This window comes from Anguilla rostrata, chromosome 16 (assembly GCF_018555375.3).
Source record: "Anguilla rostrata isolate EN2019 chromosome 16, ASM1855537v3, whole genome shotgun sequence".
Taxonomy (NCBI): domain Eukaryota; kingdom Metazoa; phylum Chordata; class Actinopteri; order Anguilliformes; family Anguillidae; genus Anguilla; species Anguilla rostrata.
In genome coordinates this window covers 26,199,477-26,217,495 of record NC_057948.1, presented here as the reverse complement: position 1 = coordinate 26,217,495, position 18,019 = coordinate 26,199,477, and the positions used below count along the sequence as shown (strand labels likewise).

General features: G+C 43.1%; 1 protein-coding gene across 12 annotated transcripts in view; it reads right to left on the bottom strand.

The window, feature by feature from the left end:
- Window positions 1-16,510, bottom strand: part of LOC135241732 (CUGBP Elav-like family member 4) — a 90,933-nt gene extending 74,423 nt beyond the window's left edge. For all 12 annotated transcript variants that reach the window (XR_010326098.1, XR_010326099.1, XM_064312350.1 and 9 more), the window contains exons 1-2: window positions 15,921-16,510; window positions 10,271-10,353 (exon numbers count right to left, since the gene is read on the bottom strand). Coding sequence is in view for 10 of the 12 variants with exons in the window: in XM_064312350.1 (XP_064168420.1) it covers window positions 10,271-10,353; window positions 15,921-16,170 (333 nt within the window). In the remaining 2 variants the exon portion in view is untranslated. The remainder of the gene's footprint in view (window positions 1-10,270; window positions 10,354-15,920) is intronic.
- Window positions 16,511-18,019: the final 1,509 nt, after the last annotated feature.

The following is an 18,019-nucleotide window of genomic DNA, read 5'->3' as shown; positions in this document are numbered from 1 at the left end:
TCTCTCTCTCTCCCTCCCTCCCTCCCTCCCTCTGTAAGTTGCTAATCTGTCTTATCTCATTCCACAGCACAACTCACAGTCGCCTCCATGCTGCCTTATCTCCCACCGCTGTCAATCAGCACAGATCAGCCGCCACTGCGCCCATCCCTCCTCCCACTCCTGCTCACCTCTCAGCCCTGTGGGTGTGGGCAGCAGGACACGAGCACAGCCAAGCGCTGCCTGTAACGAGGCTCGCGCAGATCCCGTCGCCATGGGGACAGCTGCATCGAGCCACAACACACAAAGCGTGAGACCACCGCTCAAATCAGGAAGTGGAAAGTCAAATGTCCACAAGTAATTTACAAGGCCCAGTGCTGAGACAGAGAAGCTGGTGGTGGCGAGGAATCATTTTTCTGATTTTCTGCATGCATCTTTAATGAAACAGAATTTTTCGTCGTTATAGCTTTTGATTCCTTGTATCACTCTGAAACCTTGTTTAAATGGAGAACTTTCCATGTGAGAGGGAAGGTGCATGAAGAAGCAGAGCTCTAACAGAGAGAAGAAGCCCTTGACTGAACACCACAGCTCAGAGTAAACTCCACCGCCAGAGTCATAATCTGGGCCAGGGAAGTGTCGCTGCTGTAACATCAAACCGACAAATGACTCCCCTCTCCCGAAATAAACTGCCCTCCGACACTACGAGCAGGCAGCTGAGCATGCTGGGAAATAATCATTCTGGCCACGCCACGCTGCAGACGTCGGCCCGGGGCCCACCTGAGAGGGCAGGTGCATCCGCTGCCGCTGAAAAAAAACCCCGTTGGGCGGGTTCAGTATTTCTGGGCAGGAGTGCTTCCTACTGGAGGGCAGGTGCACTCAGAATCTCCAGTGCTGAAGTAATTGTAGATAATGGAGCTGGTGAAGTGAGTTTAAGCAGGATTTGCATGGAGGTTCACTGTGGGGGCTGCAAAGCACAAACCTGTGGAAACGAGCGCAGGTTTTATGCTGGCAAAGGTACGGTAAAACTCCAGTATATCTGATTTCAGAGAAACACATAATGAGAATAAAAAAGAAAAGACTTTTTCATTTTTATTTGGGGAAGGTATGTGCAATTAAAGGAGGAAAAGTATTTTTTCTCTTTGATGAGAGGGGAAAAAGGATGAACAATAAGGTTTGATGAGAGAGTGGAGAGAGGAGGAGTCACAAGAGAATGAGAGATGGGAATGCTACCAAAAGGGGAGGAAGAAATAGGCGGTTGTTTTTGAAAATAAGAGAGCTAGGAAAGGTTTTGAAAAATGAGATGAAAAGAAAAAATAAAAGACTCACATTTAAGGGGCATAGCTAAAGGAAAGCAAAAAAGTCAATAAGAGAGACAATGATGCAGAAAGCAAAACATAATTATTTTAATGAGCTGCATCAATGCCTTCATGATACCTTGAAAGTTTGTTTTCCCCTCAAAGTAAACCGCGTGTTTAGAAAAAGGCTCGGAATGAGCCTGAAAGCCCCCCATCCCACAACAAAGGACTGATCGCTACAACGGACAAGCAAGGCCAAATCACCAGTGCATTCTGGGTAAATTTCTGTGTGGAGAGAAAAGAAGTGGGAAAGGTAAAAAAATTTTTTTTAAGTCTTAGAAAATTCACCCCTTAAAAAAGCAGAAAAAAATCAGCCTTCTTTCTCCTTTCTCCTGAAAGACCTTTGAACTGCTCCGAAGGGCCGCACACCTGCGAGCTCCTGCTTCAGTCAGCGCAAAGCTCTTAGCGCGGGGTGCCGGTCCCCGTGAGGCCAGCGCTGCGGGCCGGCGGGGGCCACTTTATGAGGTGTGGAAGGTGCCTGCCTCCTCTCCTCTCTACCTGCTTTAATGATACAGTTTAAATGTAAGAGCTGAAACAATCTGCTTTCACCAGGGGCTCGTCACGGCTCCCCGCAGCCCCCCCCCCCCCGGACCGGAGGGGGTATGTGTGCTCACAGCACTCCTTTAAACGAGCTGAGAGGGAAAGCGGGAGGCCGGGCTGGCGGCTGCAGCAGCTGGAAGGCGCGCTCGCTTTTATTCGTCAGACCGCTCCGGGCTTCACCTGACAGCGTCGCCGAGAACGACTGCTCCCGCTTCGCTCTCTGCGCCGCCGCCGCCACCGCCCCAAACGCGCCGCCATCAAGCCGCGCGAAATGTCAACATCTATACGCGTTAGGGCGCGCGCGTTTACAGAACCGGAACCCTTTTCGCTCGCGCTTAATTTCAGCAAAATGTTATTCTGGAAGAGAACTCGTTCTTTCAAAGTCAGCAGTTGTGGGGTGTGTGGAAGTGCTCTGTGTGGTGCCATTCCTGACACGTTACGGCAGGGGAAGCGTGTGAAAGCTCTGCAGAGCAGCCCGCTGTTGCCCCTGCTCCCCCCGTCTGCTCTCTCTCCCAGGGCCTGACAGAGCCACTGCCCTGTCCTCTCTGTCTCATTAGCAGTGAGGTCGGGGTGGGACAGTGCTGCTGGGGGCTGGAGCACCTCCCCTACACCCGCTCAGGGCCTTCAGTGCACCACAGACACACACACACACACAGACACACACACACACACACATACACGCAGGCGCGCAGGCACAGACACACAGTAACACACACACGCAGGCGCGCAGGCACAGACACACACAGTAACACACACACACATACACACAGACACACACACACGCAGGCGCGCCCGCACAGCCATACACAGTAACAGACACACACACACACACACACACACACACAGACACACGCAGGCGCGCACGCACAGACAAACACAGTAACAGAGACACACACACACACGCAGGCGCGCCCGCACAGCCACACACAGTAACACACACACACCCACACCCATACACACTGAAACATACAAGCAGTTATACACACACAAAAAAACATACACACACTCAAACACAGTCACAGACATTATTTATACACACACACAGACGCGTGCACTTATACACACAACAAACACATACCTGTAAAAGTAGGTGAGATTCCCCTGTCTCTCTAGCACATACAGTCTGCGCAGTACACTGGTACTGTGATAAGCTCGCATATATTATTTTTTTAATGGCCAGATAAATGTTATTGCAACAGAAGCCCACATTTGTATTCACACCTTCAGACAGGCGCAGCGCGTGCGCCAGTGTGTAAGCCGCGGGATCCTTGAGCGGGAGTAGGGGAGAAGGACAGAGCGCCTCCACGCTGGGCGGTGGGGGAAAAGGCTGCGGCGGGCGGGGGAAGAAAGGGATCCTGTCTGATTAAAATGCGGCGCACGGCTCCGGGGGAGACAGCCAGACAGGTAAATACAGGTGTACACGGGTCCCGCGGCTTCCCGCCGAGGCGGCTTAGGGCGAACAAGAGCTCCGGCGCCAGACAAACACGACTCCCGCTCTAACGGCGCCCAGAGAGCGGCGGCGGGCCCCCCGCTCTCGCCCCGACAACACGCCGCACGCCCCGGCAACCGAGCCCCGACTCCCGCTCAACCTGCAGCGCCTCGCCCAGAGCCCCCTGCAGCCCTGCTGTAAGCACACGCAGCCGGCTGTGTCCAACACAACGCAATGCTGACAGAACTGCACAGGTACTCTTTAAATCAAACCCCGCAACCAATTACGTCCCAACCATCACTTGCAACTCGGATACTGTAAAGCATCTTTCGCATTTGTAAAGTATAAACCCATGATCCAGAGAGAGAGAGAGAGAGAGAGAAAAACCGAGGGAGAGGGAGACAGAGAAGGAGGGAGGGAGAGAGTGAGAGAGAGGTATGTGTGCACAGTGATTATTTCAGAATTAGGAGAGTTTATCCCTGTCTCTATGATTAACTGGTCTATTTGGTCTGATTGCAGGTTGCTCTGCTCTGCAATGCTTTGCTGAGCTCAGCAATGAAACGCTCTCTTTTTTCTTTTCCTTCCACAAACACAAGCAGAACAACTTTGATATCTCTGCCGATCGCTAAAGCGTGCTGAGCCTTGGGGACAGGTTCCTGCCAGACCTGAGAGAGATGGGTAATGCTGCAATTCTCTCAGGGCCTGGGGGTACATAGATGCGGGGGAGTTAACTCCCCCCCCCCCCCCATCTCCGTCACAATGACATGCAAGCGAATTTCCTCCATGCCACCTTTAGCCACCCCAGTGAAGCAGCGATGTTAACAACCGCATTGTCACATTCACCAGTTCTGCCCCATTACAGCCAGACAGACAGGTAGATTAGAGCAGGAATTCAGCCATCTCCAGAGCTTTTCGGTTCCACCTGATAGACGCAGATGGGACGGTGTGTAGCGAGTGAGGGAGGCTGGAGACATGAGGCTTTGCACATTTGCATGGGAATTTATGACTGTTTACCAGGATCCACATCAGATGGACAGTAAAACTCACTCATTTCCCTCTCCCCGCTCAGATGACCACGCAGAGGAAGACTACACCGCCAAATAACTAGCGCAAGTTTCGGTTTTTATAACGGCACTTTCATTTAATTTCCACTTCACTTGCCAAACCTCTTCTGTGTTGGTTATCAAGATGTGTTTATTTAAATAAATAAATGAAAATGAGCGTTCCACTTGGGGAACCTTCATTGAGATTGCATTTTTTGTAAGTGCTTTTCGAGTGTCTTTGGGAAGGGCTTGGTGAAGAGGGCATAGAGTGGCAGAGACAGATGGTCTGTGGTGTGGGCTACAAGTTTGCAACAGAATACAGCATTCACAGACACGCACACACATAACCACATCACACACACGCACTTGTGCATGCACAATAAATCTCCCTCTCGTACACACACATGCATACACAAAATCTCTCTCATACACACAAACGCACACGTGCTTATATGTACACACGCACACACACACACACGTACACACTAATGCAGACCCACGTGGACATATATGCACACACATGCACACATACATGGACACACACAAGTACGCACACATACCTCGGTGCCCCCCACGCTCCAGACTGCCAGTGTGCATGTAAGTGGGGGGCCAGCTTGCACACAGCCTGTCGTAAAACACGGCTTAATCCCTCAGGCCCTCAATCCCTTCCTACCTCACGTACACGCTGTAGCCCATGCCTGGTATCCCAAGATCCCCTGCAGGTCTGAGGGGTGGGCCACTTGAGCACAGCACTGTGGGGCCCTGGTCCTCCAGAGAAATATCTCCTCTCAGCTCAGTCGGCTGGACCCCAGGACTCCTCAGACACGACAGCAGATGGCAGCTCTGCTGGAGTGCCTCGCTTAAAACACAGCCTCTCTTCCTAATCCGCGCGCAGCCCACCGCTAACAGCCAGGAAACGCACCCACGTCTCCGCGGGATAACATTAATAAAACATTTAGGCAACCTTCAGTAAGCAAAACACCGCAAATGCGATTTCTCGACCGTCGTATGATTCACTGTTCAGTAAGCCAAAGATATGCTGTGAAAAAAAGGACACAAACCGCATCCCTCTCTGCGATTTGATTAATGTGAAGACATGACCTCGTTCCGTGGTGTCAGGTGAAATCATTATCATTCCAAAGGATAAGAAAAAGAAGTTGTTTTATTATTTTTTTTCTTTCCTTCGCCCTTTCAAAAAAAGAGAGAAAAATAGAAAAAGATAAAGATGTAATTTATGGTTCTGCACAGAGGGCCATGAGCTCTCTGCATTCTACCGCGGCCTCCGTTCTTATAATAGGAATTGCTTGTGGGCACTGAAGTTTGACAAATCTTGCGTGGAGGACAAATTGACCAGCAACAGAATGTAATTTCTCCTTTAAAGAATTGCCTCACCCGGTATTGTTTCAGTAATTAGTTTAAGCCTCCCGGTTGTGCTCATTGAGTGGACCTGGTGGATGGGGCCCTTCTGCCCTCTGTGATAAGGTGCTGTGATGCAGGGCTCCAGACACCATTCCCAGAATCCCGATGAGGCCCTGGGGCCGCTCTCTCTCAGGACCAAATATCAATTAACACTTCCTTTAAAAATGACCACAGAAGAAGAGCAGCCACGGGAGGCAGAGGAACTATAAAAATATAATGATGGAGGAACAGGGTGCAGAGTAAAGGGTCAGTCTTCCTCGTAAATGTGATGCTCACTGCAATTCCTACAGAGGGATAAACCCACAGTGAAACCATAGCAATACTGGCCTGTAGTGTAGCCCTGTCGGCAAGAGAAAGTGGCCCACAGATCAGAAAGATTTTCCATCCCAAGGAAAATGAATAATACTGTATGTGTAAAAAGAGTACACTATGGGTAAATGACACACGACTCCAGATAACCACATCAATGAGTGAAAGGCTACAGTAACTCAGAACAGTGTCAGTGAATAATAGCACTGTGCCCCATTTACGTGAAGTACACAGCGTGATGTACGCAGCATAGTACGCTCCCTCATGAGTCACCGCTTATACAGAAAAACACTGGCAGCGTGAGAGGCACAAACCTGGAGCAGACACAGAAGCCGATCTGAATCTCAGAATTACAGATTTTAAATCTGACAGGGAGTGGTCAGTACTAACGGAGTGGCCAGGTGCTGCTGCAGCATTCCTGTGGGAAATTTAAAAAATGTAAAAATATGTGCGTCTGCTCGTGCTGATGATGGAATGACGTGTGTGAGGCAGTGCCAGCACCTCATCACAGCAGAATAAAAAAGAAAAAAAGACTGTGTGTGAGCAACAGAGGGAAGGAGGAAGAGAGAATCCAAGTGAGCGAAAGAGAGAAAGAAGAAGAGATATGGCGTTATGCAGGTCATTAATTGGCTATTGGCCTCACACAGCACACATTAGTAGGCTTGTGACATTATCCAAGAAACTGGCAAATTCACATTTGAGGAACTGCAGCTGATTGAGTCTGAGAAGTCGAAGAAGGAAGGTGAGCGGGAATGTTGACATACCGATTGAGGACAAATAACCACATTTTCGACAGATCTGGGCTGCCTAAAGGCAGTTGGAGAAGTGACACATGCCGGTCCTAGCCATTTTGAAGCTGACAGGTCATGAGAAATCTGTATGTATCTAAAATACACTTCGTCACACACACAAAAAATGTCTGGGCTAATCAAAAACATATATAAATTGAAATAATATCAAAAACACCAGAAAGTGCATTATCCCTCTAATGTTGGAAATAATCAGCAATGTATTTCTTTGGCTGTACTGTATTTTTAGGTAGAATGCACAAATACTATATCAAGCAGGACTACTGGCACAGAACTGTAAAACTTCACTAAAGGCCTCAGTCATACAACCTCCACTAAAGACACAGCATGCATTGCCACAGCAGAACATGCGTAATGTGAACATAACGCATTATGAATATTCCACAAAAGGAGAAAAGCAAGCAAGAGCTTTACTGAAGTATATGCCCAGCATAAAAAAGGCATATATACAATGAGAAACAACAGGCAGAAAAGCAGTACATGTCTGTAAATAATCACTGTGCAGTTCCCATAATAAAACCATGTGGTGGAGTACATTATAGCAAATTATTGTTCTGTTCTTTTTGCATTTTTCATAAATAGAATGTCAGGAAAAATCAAGCAGTATTTTCTCCAAGGAAATGCGCATAATTGGCAGCAGAGTAAAATAAATAAGATTCAAGAAAGGGAAATCAATTGTGAAGTGCGAGAAGAGGAAATAGGCTTCTCCAGCACCCAGGCTCGAGGTGACAGAACACTTGTCAGGTCTCTCCACAGACAAACTTTCCACTCTCAAATTGCCTCCAATCCTACTCAAGAATGCTCAAGTCAAAGGTGGAAATATCTGGCTTTCAAGAAAGACAAAGAACTGGATAGCATTAACTGCTCTTTCATAGTAAAATTATTAATAATAATAATAATAATAATCATCAGCACCATCATCATAATAATAACATTATTATTATTATTATTATTATTATTATTATTATTAATAATAATAATAATAATAGTTTTGTCTGTTCATTGTCAAAGTGTCTTACATGGGAAATGTTAAGACTCTATAATACATAGTTGTAGCCCTACAGTTGTAAGATACTGTAAAAAAACAAAAAGAAAATGCTCTATAAAAACAGTTGTATAATGCTATAAGATATATTGGATATTAAATGGCCAGTGTCATGACTGCAGTTCGAATTTTAATCCAAAACAGCACACCTCCCACAGCACAGTGTTCCAATCACTGTACTAGGGCAATGCCTTTATTCTTGGTTGAAAGAGACTTCCATCCAAGCCACCAATACTGCAGCAAGCTGCAATCTGCCGATATCCCACCCAAGCACAGCAGCACCTCACGGTCACAAACGTTCGAGATTTATGGACTGATCGGTCCACCAAACAGGGTATGAATCTGGAAATGCATACACAATTACATCATATTAATCTCCTTATTATGTATGAAATAGGCATATATTATTTGCTGTTATAACTGATGCAAAAAGGTGAGCATTAAATTGAACAGAGGCCCTTGCCTGGATAGAATTGCCTATATATTTGGGAAGGGAAATTGCTGATCCAAGAAATAGAGAACATCTGGATAAACAAATTAAGGGAGGGTTGGCAGGATTTCAAATCTGAAAATAAATTAAGTGTTATTCGATCGCCAGCAACTAAACTCTTTTTAATGAAATTAGCCTTTTCACACAAATTTATTGAATGGATTTCATTGACAGAATGGAACAGACATGCGCACCTCAGAAAGAAAACAAAATATAAAAATAACTTCAATAACTTTTTGGTGGGAATTGCGTTGTTGTGCTCGATGTGCTTGCTAGATATGAACTAGCTACACAGCTTGGTCAAGTCCGTAAGCGAGCTAGACAGTCTGGTAAGAAAACTGGGTGTGCAACTAACAATAGAAAAAAAATTTCTTCAACATAATCAATGACAAATCGCAGCAGTCCTAAAGCAAACTAATAGTGCGGCCAGCTAGCTAAGCAGGTCAGTATAGCCAGATAGATAACTAATGTTTCGCTAACTGGGCCAGACTGATTAGAATGCAGGGGAGTGATGTATTATCAAAATCAGACAAGGGACATGGTACCATTTCTAAAGGATACCTGAGGGAAGGGAAACAGTGTTTAACATATCGTAGGGCCAGAAAAAAAAAATCCCAGTTTGGAAAAGAGGCCAAAGTCAGTGACTCATTACCAAGAATGCGTGCTATCATTTAGAAATCCAACATTAAAAATGACTGCTTAAAATTCTATTTAGATCCACTCTTACCTCTCGATGGATTATTGGTCATTAAAAGGTTTAAAGCTATGAAATTAGAGCAGCCTGTTGAAAAATAGGATAAAGTAAGGCAGCTCTTGCAGTAAAGGATTCCAATTAAAATAGGTGTATTTCATTTTAAATTCAAAGTTATGAACATTTCAGCGTACAAGCAACCCCCATTGTTCATATCACACAACTTCTGCAGCATACAGTAACCACACCCACACACACTTAGCTTGAGCCATTTGGCAAAGGAAAGCTATAAAAAGAGCTCAATAAATCAGAAGCATAAGTGCATTAACTGTATTTGCAGGTCAAACTCTGCACTCAGGATGCTCAAGTTTACCATAAGTACACCATATGGTTACTGAAACACCATACGGCCGTAACTGTAATATCTGGAACAGTGACTTCATGCTTGGTATTTGTCAGAACATTATAATCTTTTATCTTTTTTTTCCTGTTGTGGGAGGGAATTTGCAAATCTGTAAACACCACATGGTGTGCATGATGCTTTGAGAATAAAAAAAATTGAGAAAATACAATCAAATTTGGTTTTCCAGCCACACCGTGCTAGAGGCCACATAGAAAGAAGCTGACTGACTTTAGTTCAATATGGCAGCCAACCAGAAAACCGATTTTATACTGTAATACAATAGCCAAGGAGAAATTCAGAGGAAGCACAAATGCATTACATTTAAACGTTTTATTTTTTTGAAAACAGCACAAGAAATCAAAATGACTTGGACAAATTCAGAAGGGCAACTGGACACTCCTTACTATTACTACTGTATGCAGCAACACTATTGAGCGAATCTCTCTCTCTGAGAGACCCCAACAGTGCAATTTTACCCTGTGTGTTATGCGCAATGAATTACCCAGGAGAGCCAATGCACTGCAAATAGCTGATTAACCCCCATAGGAGAGCCCCACCTCCCACATAGGCATCCTACTTTTTAGGAGTCTCTCTCTCGTCCCTGTGTTCTCTGTTGCTAAAAACTTCCCGAAGGCTGTGGAAATGAGGTGGGGATGAAAAGCTGTGGGATCCAGTCGCTGGAAGAGGCAAAGGCGCAGCGACAAAGGGGGCAGGTGGGCAGGTGGAGGGGTGTGAAGCTCTGAGAGAAAGTTGGCACTTACCCCCGGCAGGGTCTTCTGTTCATGCAGGGCACTCTGGGCCTTCAGGGCGGACTCTCTGGCACAGTATGTTAGAAAGGCACATCCTGGAGAGGGAGATGGGCACAGAGCACACAGATGGAGAGAGCTTTTACTTCTCTGCACTGCTCAGAGAGAGGGGCTGCCGAGAGCCACATTCGCATGCGTACACAAACCAGCCTGGGCCTGCTTCTGAAGGGCCTGCGTCCAGAGACAAAGAACGCCCACGTACAAATGCCGCAAATGTCCATCCACGTCTTTTCCAGAAACAGCTTAAAGTTACTCAAGATTCAACTGAAACTTTTTATGCTCATATGTATGCCTGCATAATATTTAATATACGGTGATGAACCCCACAACATGAGCATTCACAAGGTTTTTTTAAAAAACAAACCTTTACTGTGCTCAGAATGTATCATTAAGAGACACCAATAAGCTCGGCCAGGGGTGCTGGAAAGACGAGGGGGGTGGGGTCAGCAGGTAGGACTGTTATTTAAGAATGCAACAGTGTGCATAACATTCCTGTTATCTTGTACCCTGAACTGCAGGGGACAAAAGGCGGATGAGTTATTTAATGTCTCTCTCTCTCTCCTGGTTTACACGTCAAGGCCACATCCATGAAAAGTGTTTCCTGGATTGTTAATTTGAAATTGCCTGCAGAGAAAAGGGTTCAATCACATTGCAATTAATCTGCATGTATTCTCATACAACCGGTGCTGCCAAAGCACATTAGGCAGCAGAATTCCAGTGACACAGGATTCCAAAGATGTGATCTGAAATGGCCTGATGTGGTCAAACTGAGCAGGCGATTAAAACGCTCCTTGACCCCCTAGGCCATTAGAAGACATTATGCCTCCTTTCATGTTTAAGAGGCTGCTATCCCAGAGGATACTGGAGAGTGGCAAATTGAGTACTGTGTCAGTGACAGCTATGTTATTGATGAGAGAGGATGCTTTTGGAAGCTGTTGGGGTAAAGATTTCTAATAACATTTAATTAAGTGCTGTTTAAGACACTTACACCAGAGTCTTTGAAAAACCAGACATGCTTAAACACAACATACAAGACACATCTCTTTCTTCTTTTCAGACTTTATTACTAGAGCTCAGTATCTTTCATGTAAACAATACAATTTTCTTCTTGTACACATGACAACAGTGTCTGTCATATTTGACTGTCGCAGAAACTACCAGAAATTGACAACAGGAATGTGAGTGGTCATGCATAAGTCAATGCCACCCAGAAGCAATGACATCCTGTCACTGTCTCTTGATTCCTAAACTTCATGATATCCTAGTCACTGTCACTTGATTCCTAAGTTCCTAGTAGCACACAATATTGTATGAGGATTTCCTAAAATCATTGCCTTTATGAACATTATAAATGTAAAGGTAGATAAATGTATTGTCCCACATTGAAAAGGAAAATGCAGGAACAGGATAATTAAGATAATGTCACAATCATATGTATAGGTCTCATAACGATCCTATGAGGGGGGACATCAATGCTATCTACTGTGGAAGAAGGATGGATAACGGTATGAAATGGTCATGCGCAGTTAAGTACAGCTCCTGGTAACATCCAGCATGCCTCCGGCCACCCACAGAAACCCAAAGTAGGGAGGCCTTTTGCAGTGCAGTGAATTGTTAGGTAAATAAAAATACATAATTTAATTTATACTTACGTTGATACATGAGGGATACGTAATGAACTGAAATGCTATATATTTTGATGAAGGTATTTGAAAATTGATAACAGCTACACGATCATATGCAGGCTCATTAGCCCACTAATATTAATGATACGAACATGAGTTCAGATATCAGTAACAAGTTATCCATAACATCATTGCAAAGTAATAGTATACATTTTTCTGGAATAGGTAAATAAAATACCCTACTGAATCGCTATCCTGGCGTCACAAACGAAAATTAGACTGCAAGATTCTGTCAAAATGAAGTAGTTCAAAGCACAATTGTGTTCAGTCTCCGTAATCTTAATGGACAAGTAAATATAATCTCAGAATAATGTTGCCATTTACCTCGTTTTTCACGAGACAGTTTTCTTTTCAAGAGGTGACTGATTCACGCTTTTGAGGCTGACTACCTGTAACGAAGTACCGGTGCTTCAGGGCCTGCTTCGGCAGCTGTTCCATTTGCTCCTTGATGCAGCCAGGTTGATTCGCGCCACTTAGCCTTTGCACGGCTGCAGTAGTCTAATAATAACCCTTGGTTGTACCTAAGATTAGATATAATTTCGTTTCATGTAAATATTGCAATTGCCGGATCCATAAACACAAATATCTCACCGGATAAATTTTAAGTACTACGTAATAAAAATGGTAGCCTAGAATAGCAAAAAATCACGTCATCTTCCTTCAAAACAAGTGGGATTCGAATTAAGCTCTGTGCGCCCTCGAGACAATGCGCGGTGTTTTCGTCTGATATCATGGAAGTGTGGAGTACAAATATAACTGCACGCGACTGATTTGTAGATCATTATTTATTTATGGACGGTTGGCTGCTCTAGAATTGCAACCTTTTATAAACAAATAAATAAAAAATAATTCACAACATTCGGCTGAAGACTGTAGCCTACGTATGAATGATAACGTAGGCGACTGCGCGCGCTTGTGTTCGCAATAACATTTTAACACCTTTCCCATCACACAAAACTTAAAAAATTGCGTTACTGAAGTATGATTCTTTTTTCAATACACTAGAAAAACAATTCCAAATATATTAATTATAAGGGTGCAACCCAAACACGAGCTGGTGTTCCTGTGGGATTATCTTCCTCAAAAGAGGTTTAAGAAATGTTTTTATTTTATTTTTTACTGAAAGCTAGCGCGTGTAGTAGGGAACAGGCCCACGTGGTTATTTGAGGACATCTTACAGCTAAACCAGTAATATGCAATAGTATGGTCGTTAAGACTGGTGTTTTAATTGTGATGAACGTAACAGGGGAGTAGAAACAAGTATGACACGGTACTGTATGTATCATCATTCCGTCTGCACTTGGCTCCACACTTATTCCAGAGCTGAGTCCATTAGTGTAACCTAGCTGTTTAATCCCCAGCAACACATTAGCCGACAGACGCAATTTGGCGAATTTGCAACACGTACAGTAGGCTATAGGCCTATCCCTGAGTTAACTGCAAACACTGGATACACGGTGCCGCTTTAAATTAGCCCTCTGATCACAACATTGTCTGCAGGCGTGCAAGGTTCAAATTGCAGTTTTAAATGTGGAGTTGTTAAATAAAGGTGTAACTGGCCACACCATAAAGACCGAACACCTTTTCAGTTTTCAAACAGTCTCTTTTCTGGTTTTGAATGGTCGTATGGTTTGAGGTTCTTGACTATACAGCTATGTTAATGTAGATGTACAGCGACTTCGCTTATTGGTGGTTTGTTCGGTTGACCTTACACTTGTTGATTATAAATAGGCTGGGCCGTCTGCCCATTCTCGGTGATATCGCTTTTATTATTATTATTATTCCTGAGGCTGACTGTCCAATATCAATAGCTGTTCAGACGGGTTATTAGATGTGTCTCGCATAAGAACACTTTTTTTTTTTTTTACGGGTTCCTGGTACAATAGGTTTAGACTGCAGAAAAACCCAGTACATTTGTATATCCTGTACTGAGTAGGCTACTTCTCGCTACGATAGTTGCTGACCGGTAAACCGCATTGGGATTAATTAGGCTACTTTAATAATGCCAGTAGCTGCACAGAATGCAAGTTCGAGTAAATAGACGGGTTAGCTTAGTCTAACTATTAGCCTATAATAATATAGAGATAAACAAGTTTTTTATTATTTTTTTATTTTTTATTTTTACATGAACGTAAAAACTATTCTGTCTGCATTCAGTTTTGATTCGTGTGTGTAATTGAGCGTGATTTCGTCGTCGCGGTCTGTGATTCCTATAACAACTTATTGAACCAGTTGAATAACTGAAATAATTTCCATTTACAAAATTGTTAATATTACCCAATCATTGCCTAATTTGGCTACTGTGTATTGTAGATGCAGCGGCGAATGGTAGCCTTCTCCGAGAATGAAAATTCATGTTCAAAGTCAAGACTCAATCGATTCGTATTAAAAGCCACACAAATATAATTTTCAGTATCAATAAGGTGCCTGACAAAGGGTTTTTTAATGAGTGACTTTAAGTGGTAAGCCCAAGTACTACTTATATAGTTCAGTTTCATTGTGATGAGAGTGAGGATTTATATACTTGACAAATCACAGAGAACAAGGGGACGTGTATGCTAGTCCAGGTGGATCTGCTATGAAACATCGAAAGGTCATTGCAAAAAAAAAAAAAAATTGTAACAGTTATGGCTCGATTTATCAAACGTATTGACTTAGGCATACACCCTTTACCTGCTCTGTTGGTGGCATATATTGAAATTATTCAACTTTTATACGTACGAATTTTGTCCGGCATCTAAAATTGTAATAGGAATGTGGTGGCTTAGAGAAAGGGCTGTTTCTACAGCGAACCAAGCATGACTATGTATTTCTCAAACTTAAGACTAATAAGCTTTATTCGGATATATCCTTGATTTCAAAGGCGAAACAGATTTCCCCCCCAACTTTAGACACGATCTCTAAATGTACCCCCGTTTGGAAAATTATAGGCTACTCAGACTTTAATACAGAGGATCATAAAGCATTTTCTGCAGTTAATGATGTATCCTAATTAATTATTCTACTATAAATGTAATAAAAAAATGTTACCGACGGTCAACTAGTCAAGTAATCTGGGATCACAGTTCACTAGGATTTGGGATCAAACTGGAGAACTGTGTTTAAAATGCGTGCATGCTAAAATCAGTTTACCTAGCCGTTATAATGCGGGCAACAATGTATCTTTTTGAAGGTATTTTACAGTGGTGTTTATTGTATTTACGTTAGCTCAACAATAAAGTTGGACGGATCTCCTTCGAACATTTACTATGCGCTCACGTTATGAAGCAGCTAGCAGTTTTCTCACGCATCCAGTTTTAAAAATATATATTTTTGACATCCTTTTTATGTTATTTTTTGCATGCACAATTTATAAAGCAAAAGGAAACAATATGGGACGATCGCAAATGATTATTATCGTGAAAAGTTAAACATTTGTCACCTGTTCTCAATTATAAATCATCAATAATCTACTTAAAATAGTGCACGTTGGGCATGTCACTTTTTGGACAAAGAGACTTGCACAGGAGTAAGTTCTGCACTTCCTGTGGTCTACTTTCGTCATTAGCAATTAGTTTTACTGTGCACCGTGCATCTATTTCGGGCTTGGTACGCAGCGAATTGATGTAAACTGGTGTTATAATAGATGTAAACAAACACATTTTAAAACAAAATCGCGCGTGCACGCTCACATACTCATAATACACACTTATGCGTACCCCAGGAAATAGGGAGGAAGACATAAGAAAGAACCTTTGTACTGTCTACAATTTAATTTGATTGGACATGAGTGACATTGCTTTTCTGGACGGTCTTCTCTCATTCCAGCCCCCACCCGAACCTGGAAGAAGACACCATCACTTTATATCCTATCTATACAACAGAGGATGCATTTGTAACAGCTTGGTTCGAAGGAGAAAAAAATAAACAGAAAAACCAACCTTTATGCATTCCTGTAAATCTGTCTTTCAGCACTGTGAGTTCGTATATCTTGCCGAATTCCTCAAACAGGGGTTTCAGGTCCTTCTCCTCCAGATTTCTCGGTATCTGCCCGATAAACAGCTTGATGGCGTCGTGGTCTTTCATGGGAATAGTGTTCTGTCCGAGTGCGAGTCCGTTCATCCTACCGGCGCTGTTCGTGGTGCTGAATCCATTCTCTTGCTGCACTCCGTTCGCTGTTACTGTAGCCATCTTTCTTCAGTTGGCCGGCTGCTTTCTCTCTCTCCCTCCTTCCCACCCACCCACTCTCTCTCTTTCTCTCTCTCTCTCTCTGTCTCTTTCTCGCTCCCTCTCTCTCTCTCTCTCTCTCTCTCTCTCCTTTCTCCTTAAATCTGAAGCAGCATCAAGCGCACACTCCCCCTTTTCCTCTTTCTGCGTTCCTCTTCGTACTGGTTCTTGCGCTCACTGCTCTCTCTCTCTCTCTCTCTCTCTCTCTCTCTCTGTGTGTCCTATTGTCTTGTTTTCGTCTTATTTATCGTTTATGTGTTTTTATTACTCTTCTCGTTTTCAATGTTTCTTTCTCCTTGTGTCAGCTGCCACTCTTATCTTATGACGTCGGCCCATGGGCTCCCGACTAGACCCCCAGTCAATTTGCATAATAAGCACGGTTTAACCAATCCGAGGACAGTGTGAGCGGAGGTTCAAGGGGTGGAGTGTGAACCAAAACATTGTGTAAAGGGAGAGCGTGGAACATTTTGGAATCGAGAAGAAAATGCACTCGTGTACAAATGCCATCTAGCATAGCTCGGTGAATAGTAGTTAGTTTATCATAAAGATGAATGTACAGGAAGATCATTCAAATAATACGAGTAATACACATGCGCTTTATGAACAGTACCAATAGAGGCATCGCAAAGTAATATGGTATTTAAGACATTCGAGAAGTTGCCTTCTTTCGTCCAATTGCATTTTGACTCAGCAAAAGTCCAATGCGCAACAGACCACGCCACTGAATGCTTCGAATCACTAGTCTTTCTCTATTATAAGGTAATTATTTTCCAGAATACAAAGCATAGGAAAGTTATTACACATAAACAGAGTTTATTTAACTAACATATAGTTTAGATAGATTATTTATTGTCTACATCTGTGGACATTTGCCTTTGGCTTCACCATAGTTGCAGTAAGAACAAGTGATCATCACAAAACAGGCCACAAACATCACATTACAGACAATATAGGCTCTGACAACACAGGGCAAAAACAACCCAGTACATAGACAACATGACACAACAGAGCCTCGGGTGCCTGGCCAGGTATGGTAGAGATTAATACGTCAAAACATTAAGGATTCAGCAAAGCAATGACTTGTGGAATGAAAGGCTTCTGGGTACTCTATAATGCCTCCCAGAGGGGAGCATGGGGAACTAATTAGGTTTAGGTGTGGCAATTAGGTACATCACTGGACCTGTTGTCGTAAATATGTCACTTTAACTGAGTATACGTAAACTGCAGGGAAGCAAGATGAGTTTGAGACAACAATATGATGCTGGCTAGAATCTATTCTGTCTGGCCTGCTCCGGCTGCCCGGCAAGCTTGTGGAACAGTCAAGAATTTTGTTTTTCTTTTATTTCATTTTGAACATAGTTTACAAAAATATACATTTTTCAATTCTTGGAAAATAATTGCAAAGAAAATTGCATTAAAAATAAACTTATTTAAAGGGAAATTGGTATATGCATTTCACTCTGGCGTTTATTAGTGTTACATTTTGATTTACCCAGCTTGGTTTATTTACATCACCAAACATTTGTTATGTAGATAGTGATGTGCATTTACATTTTCTACATAAACTAATCAAGACAATTACACAAAGGAAGTGCCAAGTAAACTGAGGAAAACAAACCATGTTGCATTAAAAGGTAAAACAATGTAGGGATTATGATGCATTGAAATGTGAAATTAAAAAGTGATACTATTAATATCCAGAGAGGGTTTTTATTTTCTCTCTCAATAAGTATCTACCCAAAGAAAAAGTAATCTTCTGTTATTGCTGTTGTTTCCGTTATTTTACCGTTACTGTTATTTTTACTGTTGTTTT